Source organism: Nannospalax galili, unplaced genomic scaffold (genome assembly GCF_000622305.1).
Source record: "Nannospalax galili isolate Female #2095 unplaced genomic scaffold, S.galili_v1.0 scaffold290, whole genome shotgun sequence".
NCBI classification, from domain to species: domain Eukaryota; kingdom Metazoa; phylum Chordata; class Mammalia; order Rodentia; family Spalacidae; genus Nannospalax; species Nannospalax galili.
The window spans coordinates 7,328,285-7,355,373 of record NW_008331486.1 but is presented as its reverse complement, the minus strand read 5'-3'; the positions used below and the strand labels follow the sequence as shown (position 1 = coordinate 7,355,373).

Here is a 27,089-nt window from a genome sequence, read left to right as displayed (position 1 = left end):
TGGTTGAGGCGAGAACCTACATATTGACCTCTGACCTCTACACATGCCATTGCGCATACACCCATTCCCCCAACACAATTTTTTTTTTTTAAGTAATTAAAAAATTTAAAAGAGAGACTGCAAGTGAGTGGGGCCTGGGGCCCATTGACTTGCTAGAAGCTCTCACTCTGGATGCCCGTTTGTGAGAGCTGAGAACAAGGAGCCATTTCCTGGTCAGTGTCATTGGGGTTGTCACCGCTGCCCAGGAAGGCAGGGAGGGCTTTTGCTGGCTGAGTCTGGTGGCTTGCACCATCAACACAGTCTCTCCTGTTTTGTCTGGAAGTATGGGCCAGCCTGGCATGGTGAGGGGACCCAGAAGGAGTCCTGTGTCCACTGCTGGGATCTGGAGGCTGCAGCCCTGGCTGTCACTGAGGACGCTTGGCCTCATTTACACCTTTGATTGGTTTGAACCTTCCTTGCAGCTTGCAACTAATCAGTGGCCAGATTCCTAGATGGATTTGCTGAGGTGTTGTTCAGTTGTTTTGGGTTTTTTTGAGACAGGGTCTCCCTGTAGCCCCAGCTGGCCTAGAACTTGCTATGTAAACCAGGCTGGCCTTGATCTCACAGAGATCCACCTGCCTCGTGCAGGGATTCAAGGCATGTGCCACCAAGACTGACCCTAGTTGTTTATTTTTAATTGTTTACTTTTTTCTTTTTTTTTTTTTACTTAGAGATAGAGTCTTACTATGTAGCACTGCCTGACCTGGAACTTGCTATGTAGACCAGGCTAGCCTCAAATTCACAGAGGTTCACCTGTCTCAGCCTCCTGACTGCTGGTATTAAAGGTACCAGCTTTTAAAGGTGCCGACTGCAGGCACCACCATGCCTAGCTTATATTTTGATATTTTGAGACAAGGTCTCATATAGCCAAGGCTGGCCTCCAACTTTCTGTGTAGCAGAGGATGACCTTGAACTTCTGATTATCATGCCTCTACCTCCCAAATAGACCTGTACCACCACCTGCCTGTCATCTCCTTTTGAAATGATCAGATTCCCAGGATTGTGCAAAAAGATGCCAGGAAGGTCCTGTGTGCCCTTCCCCAGCATGCCCAGTAGTAGCTTATCTGGCCTGTGACCAGACTAAGCCCAGATGGTCAGAAGTGTGGCCCTAACTGGGCTCATATTCACCAGCTCCACAGGCTCTGTGTGCGTGCATGTCTGTTCCATTCTGTGTGGTCCCACACTGCACCAAGTACCCACCACACCCCCAGAGCTGCTTGTTCACCGCAGCCTGTTAACTCCCTCAGGGAAAGTATTGATTCTTCAGAGCTTTTTTGTTTTTGCTTTTTCTGATTTAGAGAGAAAGAAATGGTGCATAAAAGCCAGGAGGGTGTCACGTGCCTTAGGGACTCAGCTACTCTGTACTCTTCTTAGATCTTCTGTTTGCTTTTCTCTTGAGTGTGTATCACTTTAACCAAAGCAACAAAGCCATATTTTTTCCATCCCTTGACATCTGTCACCCAGATACAGTGCTGTTGACCTTTGGCAAGTGCTTTTACACTCCACTTCTGGGTGAGTGGCCTGCAGTGCTCGGTCACTCTCCTTGTCCTCAGAGGACGGTCCTGGAGACATTTAGACTTTGTGCTGCCTTTAGTGTGTGACCAGTACGTGATCTCCAGTGAGATTGTACAGCCTTCCTCAGGCGCATCAAGACGACTGCCTGCTCAAAAGAAGGCCAAAGTCAGTGTCTGCCCTTCTAAAGGCCAGCCATTCCTCTGCCTGTCCCCTTGGTGGAGTAGATCAGATGTGGATTTGACCTTCAGAAGCAGCATCCGCAGGTCTGGGTAGGGTGGTGTGCAGTTCCTGTAATAGGCATGACCCTAATGTCTCTGGTGTCTCCCCACCAGGAAGTCTAAGCCTCCCACCCCATACTGCCTAGTGTGCTGTCTGTCAGGCCCTGTGCCAGCCGGGCTCTGACACCCTTCCTTTACCTATGTGAATCCTCACATCAACCTCGAATGGAAGCGTCAGTCTTCTTGGACAAGAGGAGGGAGACCTAGGGAGGTGAAGCAGCTTCCTGGTTGCCAGCTGGCACATGGCAGAGTTGGGCCTCCAGCTAGCCTATGACCTCTAGTCCATCCCACCTATCACCAACAGAGGCTGCCACTAATCTGGACTGCTGTGCCCCCTTACAGGTGAGCCCAGGCCAGAATGGGAGATGCCAGAGACTTCTGCCCTCACCTGGACTCTATAGGGGAGGTGACCAAAGAGGATTTGGTGCTCAAATCTAAGGTAAAGGGACCTCAGGGCCTGGGGCCACCCTAGGGCTGCCATGTGCTTAGAGTGTAGACTTTCTGAAACAGCAGCACTGCCCTCCCCCCATCTCCGATCAGCCTTGTAGATAATGGCCCCACTGGCGTCTGCTTGGGAGCTTCCTTTCAGATGCTGGGTCTTGCCGCCATTAATTATAGTTCAGAGCAGGCCTCTTGGGAGTCACTGATGCTCCATCCATTACTGCTGCTGGTAGGTACACAGCCTCCGTGAGGCAGAGAATGGGTGTACAGAGTTGCTTGTTTTTCTTTTCTTTTGACCTCTGGGCTGGAACCCAGGGCTTTGTACCCACGGTAAGTGGTGTACCTCTGAGCTATACCCAGGTCTCATGACATTCTTATTCAGGGAGCCTAAGTGGGAAGTGGGCCTCCTCTTTCAATAGCATGTGTTATCACTGTCTTCTTGTTGTTAATGTAAAATTTTGTGAGAAGGTAACACGGGCTGGGAGTGTGGGTCAGAGTGGAGTGCTTGCCTAGCGTGAGCAAGGCCCTAGGCCCCAGCCCAGCTCTGCAGAAAAGGTGACGCTGTCACAGGGTCAGCACGAAGCAGAGCATTGTGAAGGCACATGTCAAGGCGCTGCCCCGTCCCTCGGTCACCCCCAAGCTTGGTTTGTCCCATTCTAGTGCACACAGGGTAGATGCACTTGCTCTTCCTTCCTCTTCCCTCCTTATATCAGGCGCGGGCTCCAGCTGCTCTTTACGGCTGCCGTGTTCCCTTTTAGTCAAAGACCAGCCCATGTGGGAGCTCTCGGAGAGCTCTCCTCTCTGTCCCGTCATTTCTCTCTGGATCCCATCCCGACCCTCGTGGTGATGACAGCGCTGTAGCCTCTCGCCAGCTTAAGCAGCACTGTTGTGCTGGGCCTCCTGGGTCAAGGGTCACTCGCAAAGCCCTGCTCAGGGCCAGGTCTCCTTTCCAGGAGGCCCAGAGCCCTCATTCCCCTCGGTGTACAGCCCGGCCTCAGTGGCCTGGGCCTGAGCACCTGTGCCACTGGACCACAGACAAGACCCCCTCTTCTCTGGGTCTGTAGGTGCTATTCAAGTCATTTTATACCTCATGTGGGGTGGACAAGGCACTGAGAGAAGCCAGGCGCAAATGCGTGTACTGGCCGATTGAAAACAAAGTGACACAAGGCAAGACTTCTCCTCAAGGGAAGCGGAAGTTGGGGAATCTGAGAGGAGGGAGGAAGAACGCAGACTGCCTTCAGCATCTCTTTGGGTATCTAGAAAGTTCCAGAATAAGCCCACTGCTGTTTACAAAGTCTGGGGCAAAGCCAGAAGTGAGTGTTCACAATGAAGAAATGCAAATGTCCAAGGAACACTTGGGCAGGTGCTTGCTAGGATGTTGCTGATGAAAACAGTGAGTCCATCCTTCAGGCTGAACAGGGAGAAGAACCTGCCCCTTCATGGGGCCGGGGAGCTGCTGGTGGTGCTATGACCTCAGGGAAGCAGTTCCCTTTGGGACGTGAGCGCCAGCAGTAAAGACTACCTGAGGCTGTGTACCCTCACCAAGCACATGCATTCTAGAAAACTCTTGTAGCTGCCAAGGCGAGAACAGGAAAACTGGGCAAGTTGGTATTGCTATGAATGAGGTGTCTCTGTGTGTGGGCTTAGAAAGATGACCGTAAATAGGTGACAGGGGAGGGGGCTAGCTCAGCTGGTCGAGTGCTTGCCTAGCACACAGGAAATCTGTCCTAGGTGGTTTCTTCATTGCCATGACAAAATACTCTGACGAATACCAAGTTGGGGAGGAAAGGGTTTATTTGGCTTACATCTCCCGGGTCACAGTTCATCATCAGGGAGCCCAAGGTAGGAACTCAGGGCAGGAACCTGGAGGCAGGAGCTAGAGCACAGGCCATGGAGGAATGCTGCTTACTGGCCTGCTCCCCTGGCCCCTGCACAGCCTGCTTTCTTACACAACCCAGGCCCACCTGCCCAGGGGTGGCAGCACCCGCGCTGGGCTGGGCCCTCCCACATGACTCAATAATCAAGAAGATGCCCCACAGACATGGCCATAGGCCAGTCCAATGGAGGCAATTCCCCAATTGAGGCCCCTCAACCAAGGTATGTCAAGTTGACACTAAAGCTATCCAGCACAAAGCCCTAGGTTCAGTCCCCAGCACTTGGGAAGGATCAGGAATTCAAGGCCATTCTGGGCAATGTCAGCCTGGGCTACAGGGAAACCTTGTCTCAAAAAAATTTTTTAAAAAGGTTAAAATCATTTACAGAGATCTGTATTGCATCATGTTTTGGGTTTTTTGTTTGTTTGTTTGTTTCTGGTTTTTTTTTTTTTGGTTTGGTCTTTTTGACACAGGGTCTCCCTGTAGCCCTGGCTAACTCACTATGTAGATCAGGCTGGCCTCGATCTCAAAGGGTGCCAGGATCAAAAGTATGTACCACCACACCTGACTTTGTGTATGGTTTAAATGTTTGATTCGAAATGCTTTTATAGGAACATGATTTTAAAGAACACACTAGGAGGAAAGTGCCCTGTTTAGGTGACAGGCAGGTTAAGACCTCTGAAGCCAAGGCCTTTAGGGTGTCTGAGCAACCTGACTAGAGGGGACACACCCTACACACCACTCCCTTCGGTGGCTCATACCTTCTTTTTCTCCCACCTCCCCTTCCACAGGGAACCTGCCAGTCATGTGGTGTTGCTGGACCCAATCTGTGGGCCTGCCTCCAGGTAAAGGATTCTCGCAGCTTGGGGAGGAGGTGTGCGTCAGAGGGTGGGCTCGGTCTTACCTCTGACCTGGGAATACCTGACCCCAGTGGGCATTGCTGCTGCTCTGGTAACTGAAGAATGACCAGAAAACAGCAGGCTGGAGAGGACTTGGCCGAGTGAGCCCACCTGTGTTTCCATGGTGTGTGTGGCATCCTGCCTGGGACCTGGCATTCCTCCTAGCCAGCTGTCTTAGGCCTCTTCTCCCTTCTATAAAGTCTGGGCAGTCAGACTCACCACTGGCCCTCTACTGGAGACAGGGTAGAATGACCAGACATGACTCATGGGCTTCGCCTGGGGTGTGACCTTCCAGGGGATATCAAAGTGTTGCCATTGCTCTGGGGTAGAGTCGGGGACTCACTGTGCTGACGCTGTCCCTGCTGTGGGTCCCAGTCCTCTCTCGCCTCCTGTCTCCCCAGGTCACTTGCCCCTATGTTGGCTGCGGAGAGTCTTTCGCAGACCATAGCACGATTCATGCGCAGGTAGGTGTGGTGACCAAGCAGCCCAGGTACACTCCTTGCTAGCTGCCCCCCAGCTCCATCAACCTGCCCTAGGCCTCAGTGGCTAGGCCTAGACAGCAGGGTTGCTGAGGAAAAACCAGAAAGAAAGCAGACTTGAGCCCCCACTCAGGCCCTGTCTGGTGGCTGGCATCCAGGATGAGGACACACAGACCCCAGCTCCCAGACCTTAGGCTCGAGGGAGGGGCAGTCCCATGCTGGCTCAGGGCACCTGTTTGGCTAAGTTATCACTGACCTTATTTTGGATCTTACCCTCTAGGTAAAAAAACATAACCTGACTGTCAACCTGACCACACTCCGGGTGTGGTGCTATGCCTGTGAGCGTGAGGTCTTCCTGCAACAATGGCTGTCAGCCCACCTGCCCAGCTCCTCTCTGAAGTTCTCAGAGCAGGTATGGTCATGAGTCAGTTTGGCTGTTGGTAACACTGCCCAGGTAGGGGGCAATGTGACCTGAGCAGGAGTCCCAGGTATAGCTATAGCGTGTTGCAAGGAGTTCATGTCCACAGTGCTTATAAGTCGAGCTGCAGGCCAAGGTCTTTGTAGGGCTTTGGAGACACATGATCAGGAGTAGGGCCTTCCCCAGGACCTTTGTGAAGTTTGAGGGTTGACTAGGCCCAGGGACCCCTCAAAGCAGGGGTGTGGGGGCTAAGTAGGTCACAGGTGTTCCCTGGCAGTCCAGCATCCAAAGCATATCCTGTAGCATCTTGAGAGTAGTCACTGTAGTGTGCACTCTGCAGAGACCCTGTCAGAGAACAGTCTCCAAGCAGCAGGGCACAGCTGCCCTTCAGGGTTGTGGTGCCTGCGCTGGCCAGGGGCCAAGAAACCTGACTGTCAGACTGGAGTAGCAACCCTAGGAGGGCGGGATGTGGGCGCGGGTGTGGGTGTAGATGGAGAGGCGTGTGGGACAGTGTAAGTGTAGGAATGTGTGTGAGCAGATGTAGGAGGACATGGGTGTGCATAGGTGGGTGTGGGGGGTGTAGGTGTACGTGTACGTGTGTGGGTGTTGCTTCTCCTCACTTAGACTGTCACTCCATAGCTGTTCTGTAAAGCATTTATTGATTCGTGACTCACTTGGAACCTGGGAGATGTTTATCAAGTTTATTTCTTTTTAAAGATTTATTTTTATTTGTATGTTTCCCTGCATGTATGTAAGTGCACCACATATGTGCAGTGCTTGCCGAGGCCAGAAAAGGGAGTCACATCCCCTGGAATTGGAGTTCTGGACGATTGTTAGCCACTATGTGGATGCTGGGAGTCAAATCTGGTTGCTCTGCAGCAGCAGCCAGTGCTCTTAACTGCTGAGCATCTCTCTCTGCCCCGATCGTGAAATGTTCGTGTTTTGTTTGTTTTATGTGTATGAGTGTATTGCTTGTGTGTATGTAAGTGCACCCCTGTTGTGTAGTGCCCATGGAGGTCAGAAGAGGGCATCGGATCCCCTGGAACTGCAGTTTCCGATAGCTGTCAGCCACCATGTGGGTGCTGGGAATCGAACCTGGGTCCTCTGCAAAAGCAACCAGTGCTCTTAACCTGTAAACCACCTCTGTGGCCCCAGTTGTGAACTTTTTTTAATATTATTTTTATTTTATGTGTATGCTTGTATTGCCTGCATGTAGGTAAGTGCACCCGTGTCGTGCAATGCCTGCGGAGGTCAGAAGAGGCTGTTGGATCCCCTGGAACTGGAGTTACGGACAGTTGTTAGCTGCCATATGGGTGCTGGGATTAGAACAGCCAGTGCTCTTAACCACTGAGCCACCTCTCCAGCCCTAGTTGTGAAGTTTCTAATGCTATACAATGGTCTGTATGTCCATTTTGTGTGTTGTCAGTGACAGAAGTCTGCAGATGTGTGCAGTTAGGTAGCGATGACTTTAAGAAAACTAGAATCTGTTTTTTGTTTTTACTTTTTTTCTCCGAAGTGTCTTATAAAGGAAATACTCATTCACACACATTAAAAATGGCAAACCTGGAGTTCCCAGGCAGGGCTGTCAGCCTCCTCCCTTCCAGGATGCCCTCTGTTTCTCTGAGTTCACTGGGACCAGCTGGAGGCTGAGGGGCTGCCTGGCCTTCCCAGAGGAGGCCACTGTGCTTGGGTGCCTCCCTCCCACTCTGCTTTCCTTACTCTGGGTCCTTTTTTTTTTTTTTTTAAGGGGGGGGTTCTTTTTGAGACAGGGTCTCCCTGTCACTATGTAGACCAGGCTGGCCTTGAACTCACAGACATCCACCAGCCTCTGACCCCCGAGTGCTGGGATTAAAGGTGTGTGCCACCACGCCCAGCTCACTCTGGGTCTTTAATGCAGGACTCCCCACCATCCTCCCACCCTCTGAAAGCCGTCCCTATTGCTGTGGCTGACGAAGGAGAGTCTGAGTCGGAAGATGATGACCTAAAACCTCGAGGTACCAGCCCAGGACAACGGGTACTGTTGGGCTGGCTGGGGTTTTGACTAGTGGCTGGAAAGCGCCAGGGCCTTGACTCTGCTGTGGCACAGTGAGCAGAATGTGCCTTTCATAGAAACCTGGCTATGGCCCTTCAATTGTACAGCCTTGATCATCTGCACCTCTTTGTGGCCTCCCGGTCCTGGCTTGGGGCCCAGGCTGGGCATTGTGGCTGAGGGGCTCATTTACTTGGCACACCCAGCCCTACTTAGCTCTGTGAGCAGCAGCCACGGGGTGTCTGCTATGAAGCCCCCATGCTGTGCCCTCATAGGGTCTGGAGGTGGGAAGCTCAGTGGAAAGAGACTCACCAACTCTCCTCTGTTACTTCCAGGCCTCACCGGCATGAAGAACCTTGGGAACTCCTGTTACATGAATGCAGCCTTGCAGGCCCTGTCCAACTGGTAGGTCAGTCTCTCCTGGGGGAGGGAGAGCAGCAGGAGCTTCCCTGGGAAAGCCCTAGAAACAGCAGCAGCCTCCACCCTGTGCTGTGCATGTTGCCCCTATACACATGATAAAATGTACTCCAGAACCCCTAAAGCAAAGCATACCCACCTTCCCTCTCATGCTATATAGCCCTCAGATGACCAGAGGAGGAGTGGTGGGCACAGGGGTGCTCAGCACTCCTGTCTCTGGGAAACTGTTCAAAGGCCATTGGGGCATAGGTGGAACTCGGTGGTGGAATATTTGCCTAGAATGTGCAAGGCCCCGGGTTTAATCTCCAGCACTGTGTACACATGGCCCATCTGCAAAGGAGTGTAAATTCATTGTAGCCCAACCTTACAGGGACAGACTGAAATATTTACTAAAGTACAAGTGGAAAGATTAGGTTCCTGAGCTTTGTGTTGTGGGCCTATTTGGTTGGGGGTCTCTACCCAGAAGAGGTTGAGAGTTAAATATAGTTATTGTTTCTCTCTCTCTCTCTCACACACACACACACAAATGATGTCAAACTGACAGCAACATAAAGCAAACCCAGCAGCCCTCCCCTCCTCCCCTATATATAGTTGTGTGTGTGTTAAGAGGTTACACACACACACACACCCCAGGTGGGAGAGAGGACCAGAGATGCATGTCTAGGAAAGTCGGAATTACAGCTGCCAGGTGCTCAGTGCCACTGTCCTCGTATGGCCAGTTAATACTATTCCTTTACCTGTATTTTCTTTTCTTTTTTAACTATAAATGTGTATTTTAATGTGGTGTAATAATGTCTCAAAACATGAGGAAATATCCTGGAGTGGTAGGGCACACCTCTGACCCCAGCACTGGGAAGGCAGAGGTGGGTGGATCTCTCCCTGAGACGTGGCCCTGGCAAGTCCTGCAGTGGGCACCGGGAGGAGGAGGCAGCGCCATCCATGTCCATGCAGCATCGCAGCCCAGGGCCCTGTGGCAGGAAGCTCCCATCTGACCCCAGAGGGAGGACTCATTTCTTGTGACTGACAAGGCTTTGTGCCTGGCAGATCCACCACCAATGACTTCTGCCACACAGTTCTGGAGGCCAAGGTAGAAGTAGGTTTCTTCCCAGGCCCGCTCCTCAGCTATGGATGGCTTTGCTCTCACTATGTCCTCACGGGGTCTTTCCTATGTGCACAGGTCTGGTTGCTGTGTGTGTCCAAACTTCTTGTAAGGACACCAGTGAGATTGGCCTGAGACCTGTCCCAGTGCCCCATAGTAACCTCACTACCTCTTTAAAGTCCCTGTCTCTCAGGAGAGTCACACACTGAGGCACTAGGACTTAGGATTCAGTATGTAAATTTGAGGGGCTGTGATCTAAGTGGGGTCCTTCTAGCCTTCTGCAGGGAATTCTGGGTGTCGAGGCCTCGGTGCCCCACATGAGCACTCAGGCCATTTGTTGCTTACATGGCTTGTTCTAAGTGACACCATGTCCCCTCCTTTCTCTTCTGTCCTGGCTCCCTGGCCCCTTCCTCTAGTCCCCCGCTCACCCAGTTCTTCCTGGAGTGTGGAGGCCTGGTACGCACAGACAAGAAGCCAGCCTTGTGCAAAAGTTACCAGAAGTTGATCTCTGAAGTCTGGCACAAGAAGCGGTGAGTGTGACTCTGACCTTGGCCGTGTGTGTGGCAAGACTGCCTGTTCCCTCTCTCTTTTCAATTTATTGATTTATTTATTTATTTTTATTTTTTTTAATTTTTTGGTCTTTTTGAGACAGGGTCTCCCTGTAGCCCCAGCTGTCCTGGAACTCACTATGTAGACCAGGCTGGCCTTGAACTCACAGAGATCTGCCTGCCTTTGCCTCCCAAGTGCTAGGATTAAAGGTGTGCGCCACCACGCCCGGCTCAATTTATTTTTTATTCTGTATGAATGGATGTTTTACCTGCATATATATATGTGTACCACATGCATGCCTAGTGCCTGTGGAGGCCAGAAGAAGGTGTTGGATCCTTTTGGAACTGGAGTTAGTTATAAGCAGTTGTTAGCCATCATGTGGGTGCTGGAAACTGTCCCTGGCTCCTTTAAGAGCAGCCAATGCCCTTAACTGTGGAGCATTTCTTTAGCCCTCTGCCTGTCTTCTCTTCATGGAGCACTTCCTCTGGATTCTTCTGTAATCATACATGATACTCGCAGCAAGCCGGTGCCTCACAGGTTATATCCAGCCTTGTTTGATGAACAGGGGAACAGGTGCAGAGCTTGAAGCATCTCCCCCACAGCCACAGAGCTTGTGAGGATGGAGCTAGGATTTGAACTGGTGTCCAGCTTGGGCAGCAGCTACTTGAGAAGTGTCTGTACTGAGGCCTGGAGACCGTCCTGCCGGTGCCAAGTCTCAGGTGAGGCTGTGCTGGGGGAGGATGCTCGCACAGGGTCAGCAGGTACTGGCCAGGCCAGGGTTCATGGCTCAGAATGAAATGATTTAAAGATAAGAAGCAGCTGATTGTCCTCTGGGAAAGACAGAAGTTGGAGCAGTTGCTTTCAGATCTTTGCTGCTTTTTTGAGTCTTAAAAGATACTCCCACCCCACCCCCTCCTTCTCTGGGTCCTGGCCAGAATCCTAAGCACACGGCCCTGACCCTTGAGATTTCTCATCCTTTCTCTGAAGCCCCTGTCCATCAGCTGCTTGCCAACCCCTAGTGCTGAATGAGCTTCCCTAGCCCCTAACTCAAGGGGCTAGTTCTCTTCTATCATATCCCTTCTCTCACCAGCTGCCAAGATTGACAGCTCACCTGCCCCATTACTTTTTTCTCTTGTCTTTTTTTTTTTTTTTTTTTTTTTTTTTTTTTGGTTGTGAGCCTGAGTCCTTAATGGCTGCGCCAGCTCCCCAGCCCAGTTACTTTTTTCCCAAACCGTAATAAAATGGTCCTCAAGCTTAAACAACAACAAAACAAAAACAAACACAGAAAAAACGGGAAAGTGGAAGTTGGGACTAATTGAGCGTGAGCCCAGAGGTGTGTACTAGTAGAAGTGGATTGGCATGCTGTCCGCCTGTCAGAGGTCAGAGTTGCTGATGGGGCTTGGAAGTTAGATTGTTCAGCAATGGATACATGATTCTTATAAATGAGGAAAACGACAGTGACTGTTTCACTGTGAAAACAAACTCTCCAAATGGGCTCATCTTGGCTTTGAGGGGAATAAACAGCCACCCTGCTGGGAGCTCTGCTGGCTGAGGCAGCAGCCAACATTTTTGTCTTGCTTCTGAACATGGACCCTGTGGGCTGGTCTCCTGACTGGCAGGGCCAGTGGGCATGGTGAGAACAGCAGCTTTGGGGTCTGATCTGGCCTCCCCGTCTTACTGCTTGTCCCGCCACATGTCCAGGCCGGCCACCTGGACTAGCGGGATTGATCTCCCCACAGGCCAAGCTACGTGGTCCCCACCAGCCTGTCCCATGGAATCAAGTTGGTCAACCCAATGTTCCGAGGCTATGCCCAGCAGGTAAGCCTCCCAGCTAGCCCCAGCCCCTTCCCAGCCACAGCCGGAGTGGATCTACAGCAGGCTAGGGGACCCCGGCCAGCCCCCCCACCCCCGCCAGAGCCCTTCATACTCATAAGGACATAGGGCTCTCAGCAACCTGTTGGCCTTTAACACTACTTTACAGATGGGGAGACTGAGGCTCAGTCTGATATAGCCGATGAGTGGTGGAGGGAGAGAGCCCAGGCAGCGCCCTGCAGCATCCCTGCCCCGCAGTGCTATGTTCAGAGCATCTTCCTTTCGATTTTTCTTATAATTAACTAATTTTTATTTATTTAAATTAGTGTGTACCTGTACATGCACATGTGTGTAGAGGCCAGAAATTGATTTTGGATGTCTTCCCCCTTTTTTTTGGAGACAGGGTCTCCCTATAGCCCCAGCTGGCCTGTAAACTTACTTTATAGACTAGGCTGGCCTCGATCTTTAAGAGATCCTCCTGCCTCTGAAGTGCTGGGATTAAAGGTGGGTGCCACCATGCCCAGCAACCCTGCCTTATTCTTTGAGGCAGGGTCTCTCACAACTCAGCACTTGCTGATCAACTAGACTCCCGTTTCCACCTTCCCCACTATGGGACTACAGGCATGAGCCACTGCATCTGGCTTGCATGTGGGTGTGGGGCTCCAAAGTCAGGTCTTCCAGTTTGGGCCGCAAGCACTCTCCACACTGAGCCATCTCTTCTACCCTTCTCTTTTTTTGAGTGTTTTGAGATAGTCTGGTGTAGTACAGGTTAACCTTGACCTTGCTATGTGGCCTTGAATTCCTGACCCCCTAGCCTCTACCTCCTAATTGCTGAAATTATAGATGAGTGACACTGTGCCCAGCTCAAAACTTTAAGTACAAATTTTTAAATTTCATTTACTTACTTTTTTTTTGTTTGTTTGTTTGTTTTTTTTGAGTCAGGGTCTCCCTATAGCCCCTGCTGTCCTGGAACTCACTATGTAGATCAGGCTGTCCTCGAACTCACAAAGATGCCTGCCTCTGCCTCCCAAGTGTTGGAATTAAAGGCGTGTACCACCTCACCTGGCTCATTTAATTTTGGGTGTGTGTGTGTGTGTGTGTGTGTGTGTGTGTACACATGCTCCTACAGGTGCCTGTGAAGGCCAGAAGAGTATTGGAGCCCCTGGAGCTAGAGTTACAGATGGTTGTGAGTGTGGGTGCTGGGAATTGAACTTGGGTTCTCTGCAAGTCCAGTATGCATTCTGGACTGCTGAGCCATCTCTCCAGCCCTTAAGTAGAGATTTTTATTAAGGAAAACTTTCTTAGCCAAGATAGCACCTTTTAGATCCACAAGGCCATTTTGTTTTAGAAAATCACAAGTCCAAGACTGAGCAGAGTGACATGTGTGTCAGCTCATATGTCAGCCCCATATTGAGGCCACACGGCCTGGGCCCAGGTCCCTGGAGGCTCTGGACTACTGGGTGGCCGGGGGCTCTTAGCTGGACCTGCAGCCAGAGCTGGGCCCGCCTGAGTCATTTCTTCTGCCTATATGTGGGTCCCTTAGAAGGAGTGGTGGGCAGTGAGGGTGTCTTTATCCTTTTGCCTGTCAGCCTGCCTGCTGCCCAGTCCAGACCAGGGTCCCTGGGTATTGTGTACACACTCTTAGAGTGGGGACCAGGTTTCTGTCTGACAAGCCCAGTCTGCCTCTGCATCCTTGTTCTGAGTAGTCTGACCCCAGTGACCTGGACTCATTGTCCACCACAAAGGGGGTACTGTTGCTCCCCATGTGTCCTAGTTTGTTTCTCCATTGCTATGACAAAACACTCTGGCCAGTACCAACTTGGGGACGAAAGGGTTTATTCCACTTACATCTCCCAGGTCACAGTTCATCATTGAGGGAGCCCAAGGTAGGAACTCAGGGCAGGAACCTGGAGGCAGGAGCTGAAGCTCAGGCCATGGAGGAACCGCTTCTTACTGACTTGCTCCTCTGGCCTGTGCTCAATCTGCTTTCTTATTACAACACAGGCCCACCTGCCCAGGGGTGGCACCACCCCCTGGGGACTGGGCCCTCCCACATCACTCAACCATCAAGATGGCCCACAGACATGGCCACAGGTGAGTCCAATGATGGCAATTCCCCAATTGAGGCTCCCTCTACCCAGGTGTGTCAAGTTGACACTAAAGCTGTCCAGTATACCATGTCACAGGTGAACAAGGCTCAGAGACACTACATACCTCATTCAGTTCACAGTACAGTTACAGGAGTGGGTTAAGAGGTGAGCTGATCCTGCTCACTCTGCTGCTCAGTGCTGCCCTCAGTCAGGGTAGACACTGTCCATTGGGGCTGCTTGGCTGCTGGGTGACACCCATCTGGGTCCCAGAGATGCTGCCTTCCCTTGCTCGTTGGATATAGATGGGCATTTCTGAGTCTGAAGCCAGGAACTGCTGTAAGCTTTTCAGTGACCACAGGAGCCTTTTTGCTTCCATGTGAGTCAAGACTTTGGCAAGGAGCACATGACACTTATTTTTAAAGATTTAATGATTTATTTTTGGCCTTTTTTGAAACCGGGTCTCCCTATAGCCACAGATGGCCTGGAACTCGATACGGAGACCAGGCTGGCCTTAGTCTCATAGAGATCTGCCCACCTCTGCCTCCCAAGTGTAGGGATTAAAGGCAGTGTGCTACCACACCCAGCAAGATTTATTTATCTTAAAAATTTTTATTATGTGTACAAGTATTTGCCTGCATGTATGTAAGTGCAGTGTGTGTGTGTGTGTGTGTGTGTGTGTGTGTGTATGAAAGACAGAGAACAACCTTAAGTGGCATCCTCAGGTTTTGGGACAGGGTCTCTTACTGGTTTGCCAGTTAGGTAGACTGACTGGCCAGTGAGTCCCAGGGACCCTCCTGTTTCTGCCTCCCCAGCACTGAAATTGCATGTGCTTGCCACCGGTGACCCCTGGCGTTTTAAATTCGGGTTCTGGTGCTCGGCTAGCAAGCACTTCACTGAGTGTGCTGTCTCCCTAGCCCTTGCATAGAGAGGACACAGGAGGAGTAAGTAGTGAGTGTTATGGCTGAAGGCCCGCTTCCACCTAGCACAGGACACACGTCTCCCTGGTAGAGACACACGTCTCCCTGGTAGGCCTCTGCTGGGTCCCACTGAACTCTTCCGGGGTTGCCATTCAAAGTGGAAATGAGTGGCTACTCTCTGCAGCTCTGGTTCCCAGCTGGCTCTGGCTGCCCATGCCCTCTTCCAGTGCCCTTAGCTGTTGAGGTTGGCTGCTCTCGCCACCTCAGGACCTTGTATATCACGTACAGGGAGCATGCACAGTGCCCTGCTGAGCCTGGTAGGATGGCTCTGTGGACAAACTGCCTCCCAGTGTCCTGCAGTGTTGGTGATGGGCACTGGGTCCTCCCAGGGAGGCCAGCCTGCCTAGAGAGGCAACTTGTCTATGTCTTGCCCACGTGTGCGTGGCCTGTCTTGCCACCGTGTCACAAGGGGTAGGAGCATGTGGGCAAGCAGGAAGGCACAGTAACAAAGAACTAGAGAAAGGGTCAGGCAGATAGTGGCCTGTGGGGTGATGTTGCTCAGCGTGATAGGGCAGGGCCGGCCCACAGTGTCTTACCCTTTTGCCCCTCCCTCCTACCCTGCTGCCCTGTCCTCAGGAAGTAAGGGGACGGGATGTGGCCGCTCCTCTTCCCACACTTTAGATGCTTGCACCCAGTCCTCCGGCTCTGTGTTCACTGTGTGTCTTGAGAGGAGTCCTTTGGCCTCTCTCAGCCTTGATCAAGAGGGAGCTAGCACAGAATTTCAGTGCACAGGGTGCCTGCCAGGACCTGCTGGAGGCAGCTAGTGGCCTGGTGGGCAGAAGTGGCAGCGCCCACAGCAGTTCCTCTGTTCCTGGAAAGCCCTGGTGACTTGGCCCTGATTGCAGGACACCCAGGAGTTCCTGCGCTGCTTGATGGACCAGCTGCACGAGGAGCTGAAGGAGCCTGTGGTGGCTCCTGTGGCGGCACTCACAGATGCTCGAGACTCAGACTCCAGTGACACAGACGAGAGGCGTGATGGTGACCGGAGCCCATCAGAGGACGAGTTCCTGTCCTGTGACTCGAGCAGTGACCGGGGTGAGGGTGATGGGCAGGGGCGTGGTGGGGGCTCAAAGGCTGAGATGGAGCTGCTGATCCCTGACGAGGCGGGCCGTGCCATCTCCGAGAAGGAGCGCATGAAGGACCGCAAGTTCTCCTGGGGCCAGCAGCGCACCAACTCGGAGCAAGTAGATGAGGACGCTGATGTGGACACGGCCATGGCCACCCTTGATGACCAGCCCAGTGAGGCCCAGCCACCATCACCGCCGTCCATCAGCCCCTGCCAGACCCCAGGTATCAGTGAACCAGGACATGTAAAACAGCAGGGGATCCCAGCCTGTGAGCCCAGTGCCTACTGCTGCCCAGCACCAACACGCAGCAGCCTTGGGGTAGAGGACGCCTCCCCTGGTCCCTCCTCATAGGCTGGGAACAGCCTCCATGCCAGGCTGTCTGGGCTCTTAGAGCCACAGCTCCACTCAGCCCTGAGCCTCAGTTGAAAACAGACTAGATAACTCCGTTCCAGTGTGTTTGGTTGGGTCAGGGAAGGACACAGGACTAGAGACTAGGAGGAGTCAGGGAAGGGCACAGGATGAGATTAGGAGGAGTCAGGGAAGGGCACAGTGCAAGAGACAGGGGTCGGGGAAGGACACAGCAGGAGATGGGGGTCAGGCCTTATTCCCGCTGCAAGATGCTGGCAAGTCCTCTTTGTGCTCTGGCTTCAGAGCTGCCACAAGGACCCTGGCTTGGCTGCCCTGGCCCAATACCACCCCTTTCTGCCCTCAGAGCCAGACAACGAAGCCCACATACGCAGCTCCTCTCGCCCCTGCAGCCCCATCCATCACCATGAGGGCCACACCAAGCTGTCCAGCAGCCCGCCTCGTGCGAGTCCTGTGAGGATGGGGCCATCATATGTGCTCAAGAAAGGTTTGTGGATGGTGCTGAGCTCATGTGGAGTCAGGCATGGTGGCCAGTTTGGGGTGCTTGGTGCCAGGGTCCAGGCTGCTTACGTAGCCAACCCTTATAAGCCCTGGAATGTCGGGGAGAGCTCCATTTTATAGCCAGTGACCCTGAGGTGGTGAAGTATGTAGATAATTATGTGATTGTGAGGTGATCCCATGGTGTGTCTGAGGGAAGCCCCATACCCAAGTCTTGTGCCAGCAGGCGAGGAAGGCTGGCCTAGCCCCATGCTGTGTTCGCAGCTCAGGTGTTGAGCACTGGCAGCCGGAGGCGGAAGGAGCAGAGCTTCCACAGCATCATCTCTGACGTCTTCAACGGCTCTGTCCTCAGCCTGGTGCAGTGTCTCACCTGTGACAGGGTGGGTGCCCAGGAGAGGCTGGTGGTGCTCACTGTCTGGGGCAGGGTGGGTTCTCCCTTGGTGCCTGCTACCCCTGCTTCATGTGCCAGGGGGCAGATGGGGGCAGAGCTGGGTACCAGCTGACCTTCACCCCACAGGTATCAACCACAGCGGAGACTTTTCAGGACTTGTCATTGCCCATCCCTGGCAAGGAGGACCTGGCCAAACTCCATTCCGCCATCTACCAGAATGTGCCAGCCAAACCAGGTGCCTGCGGGGACAGCTATACCTCGCAGGGCTGGCTGGCCTTCATTGTGGAGTACATCCGACGGTATGCTCACCTTCCTGCTCAGTATGTAGCATTTGTAGTGCCAGGGAGACTCCAGGGAACTGGAGGCCAGAGGGTGCTGGGGAGTGGGAGTGGAGGAGTAGGGTGGGAGGACCCTGGTCACTTTGGAATAGACTGGTCTGGATGCTCCAGTGAAGGTGAAGGGCAAATGGCAACCCAGAGAGGAGCCAAGTTGGTAAGGGAGAGGCAGCACCCTGGCCCAGCCTGCGCCTGCAGGAAGACCCTCAGGTACTTTTCTTGAGCCCCCATGTGGCTCCGAAGAAGGGCACAGAGCCTGGTCCCTATACAGATAAGGAAGCCAGGGCTCAGGTGTTGTCGCCTGATGGTGGAAATAGGTCCACCCCAGCCCTCAAGGCTCCTGCTAGGCCAACCTGCCAGGCTGGGCCTTCTGAGGCTCAGGCCTCTCAGCTACCACCCACCATATCCAGGCCCTGAGCACCTAGCATCCTTTTCCTGTCTGTCTAGGTTTGTGGTATCCTGTACCCCCAGCTGGTTTTGGGGGCCCGTTGTCACCCTGGAAGACTGCCTTGCTGCTTTCTTCGCTGCTGATGAGCTGAAGGGTGAGTGGCCTGGCTTGTGGGATAGGGCAGTGGGGGAGAGGGACCCTTACAGCTGGCTACGTGTCAGGCCCACCTACAGCCCAGGGCTTACGGAACACATGGCCAGATTGGCCTCTCAAACTGAACCTGGTAGGTCCCCACATGCTGGCTCACTGTGGAGGTGCACACCTGTAGTCCCAGCACTTAGCAGGTGGAGGCAGGAAGATGAGGAATTCAGGGTTCCTTGGCTACATAGTGAACGCAAGGCCAGCCTGGGCTACACAAGACCTTGTCCAAAACAAGATAGGTAGAGAAATAGAGAGGTGCCCACTTGCTTCCCACCACGCCCGGCTTGGACAGCTACCCTCCCAACCTTCTGCCTCTGCCTTGTGAACGCTGCTCATTGGGTGGGCAGAAGTGGTATCCTGCTTAATCTGTGCCTCCTTAATTTCCTTGACTGTCGATGAGCTTTGAATACTTTGCTTTTGTTTTGAGACAGGGTCTCATATAAGCCCAGGCTAGCCTTGAACTCTTGATACCCTGCCTGAGTGCCGGGATTGCAGTTATGTGCTACCATGCTCAGCATGGATATGTAAAAAATTATTTTAAGCCGGGCATGGTGGCGCATGCCTTTAGTCCCAGCACTAGGGAGGCAGAAGCAGGTGGAGCTCTGTGAGTTTGAGGCCAGCCTGGTCTACATAGTGAGTTCCAGGCCAGCTGGGGCTACAGGGAGACCCTGTCTCAGACCCAAAAAAATACATTTAAAAAAAAAATTATTTACTGTGTGTGTGTGTGTGTGTGTGTGTGTGTGTGTGTGTGTACACCCTCAAGTCACTGTTCATATGTAGAGGTCAAAGGATAATTTTGGAAGTCTGTTCCCTTCTCCCACCGTGTGGGAGTTCTGGGAATTGAACTCAGGTCATCAGGCTTGGCAGCAAGTGCCTTCTTTACCTGCTGAGCCGTCTAGCTGGCCCCATGATTTTTTTTTTCCCCACTTTAAATTGTAAGATAGAGATAACACCAAGTTCATCACCATAGCCATTTTCGTTATTTTTTTAACTGAATGTGCGCAGTTCAGTATATTAACATTGCTATGCAATCTTCACCAACCTCTCTACAGAATCCTTTTTTGTTGGGAGGAGGGTTTGAGACACAGTCTCACTATTTAGCCCTGGCTGGCCTGGAACTCACTCTTAGAAACCAGGCTCACCTGGAACTCAGAGATCCGCCTGCCTCTGCCTCCTGTGTGCCCGGGATTAAAGGCATGCCACTCATTTTGTGGGTTTGTTATTGTTCACTTTGAGATGAGGTCTCAGGTAGCTGGTTTCAAACTTGCTGTGTAGCTGAGGATGACCTTGAACTCCTGATCTTCTTCTACCTCTCGGGTGCAGGAATTACTGGCATGTGCCTTTTCATTGGTTTTTAGTTCCATCCATTTGGGAGGTTCATCATTTCTAGGGTCAAATACCTCCCTTTTGGGGAGAATCCATCGTTAGGATCCAAGCAGAGTCTCCTCTCCCTTCACTTTCTGCTGGCTTTTTTGTTACATATACTTCACATTTGCTCTTTCTTGCCCCAACTCCCATCCCTGCTAACCTCCGGCCCTTTGCTTCCCATGCTAGGGGACAACATGTACAGCTGTGAGCGGTGTAAGAAGTAAGTGTGTGCTCTGGGGACCTGTTCCCAGCTTCCCTTTCCCAGTATCCTCCTGTTTGCACTCTCCCCAGGGTCCCATCAGAGAGCCCTGTGCTAGCCTCCATGGTGACCAGGTTGGGGGACTGCACCTTGCCCCCATGGGACCGACTGTCACTCTCATATGTCCCCTCTGTAGGCTTCGAAATGGCGTGAAATACTGTAAAGTCTTATGTCTGCCTGAGGTAAGTGAGCTATCTTGGCCTTGTTGGGCTCGCATCCTGTCCTCATAGACGGTGGGTGCATGGGGTGGTCAGTGGTTACATGGGATGGTCAGTGGGGCCCAATGAAGACTGACTCTGTCCCTGCCCAGGAACTTTTGCTCTTAAGGGCCATGGAACTTGCGTGGGTGCTTTGGCTGAGACCCGAGGAAGGGCCGAGAGGGTGCTCCTGATTGTGTACTCTGTCTGACCTGTGGCTTCTCTTGGGGACGTAGTGAGGGCCCTGTGTGAGTAGTGTAGCTGTGCTCAGCATCCCTGAGTGTGGGGGCGGGGATCAGGTGGCTGGTTATAGGACTGTCAGGGACCACCTTGCTGAGTGCTGTGAGCTACTGTCAGCCTCATGGAAAGCCTGAGAAAGGACAGGTGGCCAAGCCCTCAGAGGGGACAGGCCCAGCTAAGCCTAAAGTCTTCTGGAGCTAGCACAGAAAAAAGGGCCATGGTGAGGGCTGGCTAGCATGATGGAGAGGCTCCTAGGAGTTGGTACCCACAAAACTGGGTGTTGAAATTTCATGGGCAGTAAGCATGACAGGCCAGGGGTAAAGTCAGTTCCTGTGAGGGAAAATGAGCCCATGAGCTCCCACGTGGAGTTCTCTGATGTGCTTGATGGAGACCATGCAGATCCAACAGCTGGTCTGGGCTTCCCTGTATCTTCCCCCAGATAACTGGGGTGACTGGCACCTGCCCTCTGTCTTCAGATCCTGTGCATCCACCTGAAGCGTTTCCGGCATGAGGTCATGTATTCCTTCAAGGTCAGCAGCCATGTCTCCTTCCCCCTTGAGGGCCTTGACCTGCGCCCCTTCCTGGCCAAGGAGTGCGCGTCCCAGGTCACCACCTACGACCTCCTCTCTGTCATTTGTCACCATGGCACAGCAGGCAGTGAGTATGGTTCCCCCCAACCCAGCCACCTCCCATGCTGCCTGTCCCTATGACCCCTGTAACCCACGGTTGTCCACCAGGTGGGCACTACATTGCCTACTGCCAGAATGTGATCAATGGACAGTGGTATGAATTTGATGACCAGTATGTGACCGAAGTCCACGAGACAGTGGTGCAGAGTGCCGAGGCCTACGTGCTGTTCTACAGGTGGGTGGGTGGGTGGGGAGCCCCGTGCAGCATGTGCACATGCTGTGCCACACCCATTGGAACGGGCTTTCCTGTGCTATCCTCAGTCTTCTGTGGTCCTATGAGAGGACTAGTGGGACAGCCAGGATGTGAGGGCTTGTGGGGTTCCGGATATGCCCCAGCATGACGTCAGGTGGCTCTGCATACTCCCTGGCCATAGCATGGCTGGAGTTCACTAACAGCCTGGTGGAGGTCTGGTTGCTCATGCCTGTTCCTCTGTGACCTGCCCAGGAAGAGCAGCGAGGAGGCCATGCGTGAGCGGCAGCAGGTGGTGTCCCTGGCTGCCATGCGGGAGCCCAGCCTGCTCCGGTTCTATGTGTCCCGAGAATGGCTCAACAAGTTCAACACCTTTGCGGAGCCAGGGCCCATCACCAACCACACCTTCCTGTGCGCCCATGGAGGTGAGGTACCTGCCCTGGGAGAGGCAGCATTGAGGGTGGGCTGAGTCCGAGCTCCATCCCTATGCCTTCCTCCACAGGCATCCCACCCCACAAATACCACTACATCGACGACCTGGTGGTCATCCTGCCGCAGAGTATCTGGGAACACCTGTATGGCAGGTGAGCCCTGGGCAGCTGACCAGACCGGCAGGGAGCAAGGCTGTTGGCCCCACTGTCCTCTGCCCAGCCAGCACGGCATCAGCCCCACCTTCTCTGAGTCCCAGTGAAGATGGTACAGGGGTCCGTGGGAATTCAGTTGGTCTGCCAGTCCTGAGAAGAGGAAGCTGGATCACAGTTGGCTTATTAACCTGTCATAGAAAGCCCTTGGGTTCAGGGCTGGGGTTGGGGACAGGCTGAGCCTCTGACACAGCACAAGCTCCCTGCAGCCCAGCCCAGACCCAGGTCCCTGTGCAGCTGGGTTGTGGGGTGGGCCTGCCCTTGGGAAGAAGAGGCCCACGGTTCCCCTGCCAGCTGCCAGTGGGTGGGTAAGAAATGGGGAATCCTGTCCCTTCACCCTGTGAAGCCCCCAGGCCAGGGCCACATTCTCTCCCACCTGCAGCCTCACTGATCTTGTCCTCCATCTGTATCAGGACAACCTTTGGCCACATAGCTCCTAGCCAGCAGTCGGTAGGAAGCAGAGATCTAGGCTGCCTTCTGCCCTGAAGCAGGCACCAAGGGCCCTGGTCAGCCTTCTGTGCTGGAGTGATGATGACTGAGAGCACAGGCGCCTGCCTGCTGCAGCACTGTCTCCCCGTTTGCCACTCAGGCATGGCTGTCTCCTCCTCTCCACACAGGTTTGGAGGCGGCCCTGCCGTGAACCATCTGTACGTGTGCTCCATCTGCCAGGTGGAGATTGAGGTGCTGGCCAAGCGCAGGAGGGTGGAGATTGACACCTTCATCAAGGTGTGTGCAGGGCAGGAACCTGGGTACCACAGCCGTGTACATCAGACTCTGCAGGGCAGTAGAGGGCAGGGAGCGAAGGGATTCCTGCTTGCGGGAGCTGGCGGCTTTGTGAGGCGCTAGTGTCTGCTCATCTCACCCGGTTCTGCGGCCTGGGCTGAGTGGTTCTTCATCCTGAGGTCTGCCCTACAGTCTGTAATTGACATAGTAGCACCGCCACCTTTTACCTGTCAGATGCCAGTGACAATCAGAATGACTTCCTGACACTGCCTAGGTCCCCTGGGGAGCAGAGTCCACCCCTAGTTGCAGGCTACCAGCTGAGGGGGGAGAGGCTTGGCCCATCCACCATTCCGCCTCTCCCACGGCAGGCACTTTGCCTCCATGGGCGCACAGGAAGGTGTGGCTGGTGATGGCCCTGGCTCTGCAAAGGTGCTGAACTTGTTGAGTTATTCTTGGGACACATGAACTGGAGCAGATTGGGCTCCCGCAGGGCAGCCAGGAACACCAGCTCAGGACTAAGGCTGTATACCTTGATGTAGGAGGTGCCCGAGACTTACAGGAAGTATGAGGAGCCGGTGGCTTGGAAGGACTCAGAACCTGGTCCATCAGGAAAGGAGCTTCTGGGACAGGGACCCCTGTGTGTGTAGCTATGCCTCCACCCCTGCTGCTCATGACTGGACACAGGATAGGACCTCAAGTACTAAGGCCTCCGCTTTGTAGCCATTGAGAAATGCTTGGGTCAGGGGCTGCAGGTGTGCCTGGGTAGAACGCCTGCTTAGCATGTGTGAAGCCCTGGGCTCCATCTCTGGCACCAGAACCAAAGTTGTTAGAACCATGTGGCCAAATAGAAATGTCTGATAAATGGAGAAATGGTATCTCTGGGGCTGGAGAGATGACTCGGTGGTTAAGAGCACTGGCTCTTCCCATCATCCACATAGTAGCTAACAACTGTCCTAACTCCAGTTCCAGGGGATCTGATACCCTCTTCTGACCTCCATGGGCATTGCATGAACACAGATGCACTTACATATGTGCAAGCAATATAGTCATACTAATAAAATACTTTTTTTAAAAAAAGAAGGGCCGGGCCTGGTGGCACATGCCTTTAGTCCCAGCACTCAGGAGGCAGAGGCAGGCAGATCGTTGTAAGTTCAAGGACAGCCTGATCAACATAGTGAGTTCCAGGCTACCTGGGGCTACAAGGAGACCCTGTCTCAAAAAGACCAGAAAAGAAGGAAAGAAAGAAATGATATCTCCTGTGTGATCTCAGCGGACTTGAGATATGTACTAAACAGATGTTCTCCATTTGACCCTGGTCAGGTCATGGTAGAATTCTCTGTTCTTTTTGGACTTGCCAGGGAGTCATAAGTTTTCTGCCTGGGGTGTCTCAGGTCAGGGCTAGGGCAGGGTCTTGGGAAGTCCTGCAAAACAGGGACAGGAAGGAGGCTGACCATCCCTCTTACTACCTAACCACCCAGCTGAACAAGGCGTTCCAGGCTGAAGAGTCACCGAGCGTCATCTATTGTATCAGCATGCACTGGTTCAGAGAGTGGGAGGCCTTCGTCAAGGGGAAAGACAACGGTGAGTGGAGCAGCACAGGCCTCCTGAGGAGCGCCTTCTAGGGGTGCAGGCCTGACTGCCACCACTGCTCTCCTTGCCACTGGGGCTGAGCACAGTTCCTGCCTTTCCCTGCTCTTCCTGTCTATTCCTTGCTGACCCTCCAGGCAGCTACTGTTTCCTCCTGCAAGGCCGTGCCCTTGAGATTCTATTGCTTTCATGGTAGAAGGTTCTAGACTTTTAGGAAGACTCAGGCACTTCTCTGAACCTTGGATTTGCAGAAATGGAGAAGGGTACTGTGACAAGTGAGCTGGCATGGTCTCCCAGAGTCTCCAGCAAAGCATAGAGAACCAAACCTGGACCACCCTCATAACCATACTTGAGCTCCTAGGCTGGGCTCAGGGGACCTGGTGGGTCAGCAGAGCCCATGGGTGCCACAGGCCAGGCATTTGACTCCTGCTTGGAGCATGAACAGCCAGTACTGGGGAGGGTGTTGACTCACTCTCCCCTGGCCCCACCCCCTGCTGGCTGAGACAGTCAGTGTGGCTGTGGTTGGGAACAAAGCCCGGGGGGCTGGCCCACCAGTGGTGCTTGGCTGCTGGCCCAGTCTTGCACCAACTCTGAGCTGGGCGAGTCATTCCACTGCCTGAACCTCTGGTTCTCTGTAAACAGTTCTCAGTTGCTGTCAGTTAGATGAGAAGATGGCGGGCAAGGAAAAGACACTCAACGTGTCAGCTACCAACAGAAATGAGGGTATTTGTTCCCTACCACTGACTCCCATTGCCAGAGGCTGGTCTGAAGTGATCCCACACAGGCAGGCAAACCTCTTTGAGTTCAAGACCAGCTTGGTCTACACAGCAGGTTTCGAGCCAGTCATGGTTACATAGTGAGACCTTGTCTCTAAATAAATATGTTGAAAAATGATCCATGGTCCTGCTGTGCCCTCTGCTGGGTCCAGGAGACCGGAAGCCAGCTCAGAATCAAGAGAAGCCTTAGTATACCAAGTGTCTCCTGTCAGCCCTGTCTCAGACTTGAGACCCAGCAGGATGGCATCTGTGGGGCCCAGGCCATGCTGAAGGATGGCATTGCCTATAGTGTTAAATCCAGCCTTGTCTGTTCCAGAGCCTCCTGGGCCCATTGACAACAGCAGAATCACACAGGTCAAAGGTAGTGGCCACATCCAGCTGAAGCAGGGTGAGTCCCCACCCAGGCCTTGGCTCAACCAGGCTGCCCCTGGACCCTTAGGCTGCCAGGTTGCCACCAGGCCCCATTCTTCCAGGAAGCCCTTGCTACCTGTCTCAAAGTCATCCCAGCCAAGTCCGGGCCCAGAGGCTATTGGGGGGAGGTGTCCCAGGTGCTTGGCCTTTGTGAGGGTCCTCCAGTCCCTGGCCCTACCCTTCCTTTCCTGCTCCCTGCTGACCTGGCCTGCCCTTAGGTCAGCCCAGCTCTCAGAAACAAGGGGCAGTAGCTAGAGCCTGGTATTCTGGGACCCTTAGTGGGATGGTGGTTCCCTCAAGTTACATACATGGAGCAGTTTTGCACTCAAGCCTGTGGCTGCCCTCCCCTGTGGGGTCTGTCCCCTGCTGCCTAGCAGGTGACTTCTAGTGGGACCAACACAAGCTGTGGCCTCTGCCTGTGTGCCTCCCTGCTCCACAGGGGCTGACTATGGACAAATCTCTGAGGAGACCTGGACCTACCTGAACACCCTGTATGGGGGTGGCCCCGAGATCGCCATCCGGCAGAATGTCGCCCAGCTCCCGGACCCAGAGAGCTTGCATGGGGAGCAAAAGATCGAGGCCGAGACCCGGGCTGTGTGACTTGGGCCAGGCTATGAGTCGCTGTGGCTGGCCCTCCCTCTCCAGACAGCCCTGTGTCTTCCTGAAGGCTGCGTCGTGCTGAGTGTCCACTGTTCCAGAAGGCTGGTATTGCCCATCTCTGGGGGGGCATGTCTGTGCCATGCAGTTGAGCTGCAGTGCACGTGGCGCAGAAGCCAAATGTAGCTGGTCTCACCATGAGCAGTGTTGCACCGGGAAATATATTCTCTAAGACTTGCTGGCTGCCCGGGACTCTAATCACCATGTCCCCCAAACCTGTCCTCTTGCTAACTCAGGCCCAGCTGTGTTTCGGGAGCCCCATGCTGCCCCTCAGCCAGGCTGGCATGTGGGATGGGGTGTTGGGAGTAGGTACCACCTCTCGAATGTTTTCCACTGTGCACTTTGCCCTGGTACCCCAGGGACTCCAAGATGACCACATTGTGAGCAGAAGGCAGAATGGACCTTTGGGGCTCCACGTACCCAGTAGCCCTCTGTGTCCCTGCATATCCTGGTGGTCATCAGGAGCCTTCTTGAGGCCCATACTGACCTGTTTGTCCTGCTGACCTTCGATGCTAGACTCCTGTGGTCTGGACAGAAAAAGGGCAATTTCTGCTGTAGGAGACCCACCGCCTTGTCCTGTGAGCACACCAGAGGATGGGCAGTGCTTTGCCCCAGAGTGTCTGCTGAGCTCCAGGGGCGGGGGGGAGCGGGGATAAATACCTCACACACTGTCAGTGTTTTCTGCTAGCTCAGCTTCAGGGAATGGGGGATTAGGGTGAGTACAATCAGAGGACACCTCAGCCTTGCTGTCTAGGGCCCCCCCAGGAAGATGTACCCTGACGCCACTCACTGTGGAGGTGCAGGGACCTACTGAGTCCAGCAAGGCTGTCTTGTTTCTGGGGTCATCAAAGCCTCTAAATGGAACAGCTTGGGGGTGAGGGGTCCTAGGACCAAGTCCCCAGAGGGTGGTAGTCTCCAGCCTCCACAGAATTGAACATTGGCAGACCTTCCATCAGCTTAGGCTTGAGGGGCATCTAGTGTCCCCAGCTGGTTCCTCCCACCAAGGTGGGGCTCATGTGACCCAGAAGCAGCTGCTGGGGTTTGTCTTGTTGGCCACTGTCCTTTGAAAGCTGCGCTGTGGAGCACTTGGACTCATTGCACTGCTGTGACAGTCTCCTGCTGTTACCTGCCTCTAAGTCTGTGCAGTCTGGTGTGTGTTCAGGGTGTCACAATAAACGTGTTCCCCCGG

At 53.5% G+C, this 27,089-nt stretch overlaps 1 protein-coding gene across 3 annotated transcripts in view; it reads left to right on the top strand.

The window, feature by feature from the left end:
• Positions 1-27,089, top strand: part of Usp20 (ubiquitin specific peptidase 20) — a 36,500-nt gene extending 9,411 nt beyond the window's left edge. Inside the window, exons 2-24 of one of the 3 annotated variants that reach the window (XM_008825878.2) lie at positions 2,175-2,271; positions 4,939-4,992; positions 5,448-5,510; positions 5,806-5,937; positions 7,841-7,937; positions 8,308-8,377; positions 9,905-10,018; positions 11,777-11,855; positions 15,762-16,206; positions 16,696-16,836; positions 17,112-17,227; positions 17,365-17,537; positions 18,021-18,115; positions 19,717-19,750; positions 19,926-19,971; positions 20,703-20,883; positions 20,964-21,090; positions 21,361-21,530; positions 21,608-21,689; positions 22,364-22,472; positions 23,948-24,050; positions 25,149-25,220; positions 25,683-27,089. In XM_008825878.2, the coding sequence (XP_008824100.1) occupies positions 2,191-2,271; positions 4,939-4,992; positions 5,448-5,510; positions 5,806-5,937; positions 7,841-7,937; positions 8,308-8,377; positions 9,905-10,018; positions 11,777-11,855; positions 15,762-16,206; positions 16,696-16,836; positions 17,112-17,227; positions 17,365-17,537; positions 18,021-18,115; positions 19,717-19,750; positions 19,926-19,971; positions 20,703-20,883; positions 20,964-21,090; positions 21,361-21,530; positions 21,608-21,689; positions 22,364-22,472; positions 23,948-24,050; positions 25,149-25,220; positions 25,683-25,843 (2,745 nt within the window). In that variant the 5' untranslated portion in view covers positions 2,175-2,190 and the 3' untranslated portion in view covers positions 25,844-27,089. Of the gene's footprint in view, positions 1-2,174; positions 2,272-4,938; positions 4,993-5,447; positions 5,511-5,805; positions 5,938-7,840; positions 7,938-8,307; positions 8,382-9,904; positions 10,019-11,776; positions 11,856-15,761; positions 16,207-16,695; positions 16,837-17,111; positions 17,228-17,364; positions 17,538-18,020; positions 18,116-19,716; positions 19,751-19,925; positions 19,972-20,702; positions 20,884-20,963; positions 21,091-21,360; positions 21,531-21,607; positions 21,690-22,363; positions 22,473-23,947; positions 24,051-25,148; positions 25,221-25,682 lie in introns of those variants that run through there. The other 2 variants (XM_008825881.2, XM_029560149.1) reach the window with 2 other exon arrangements.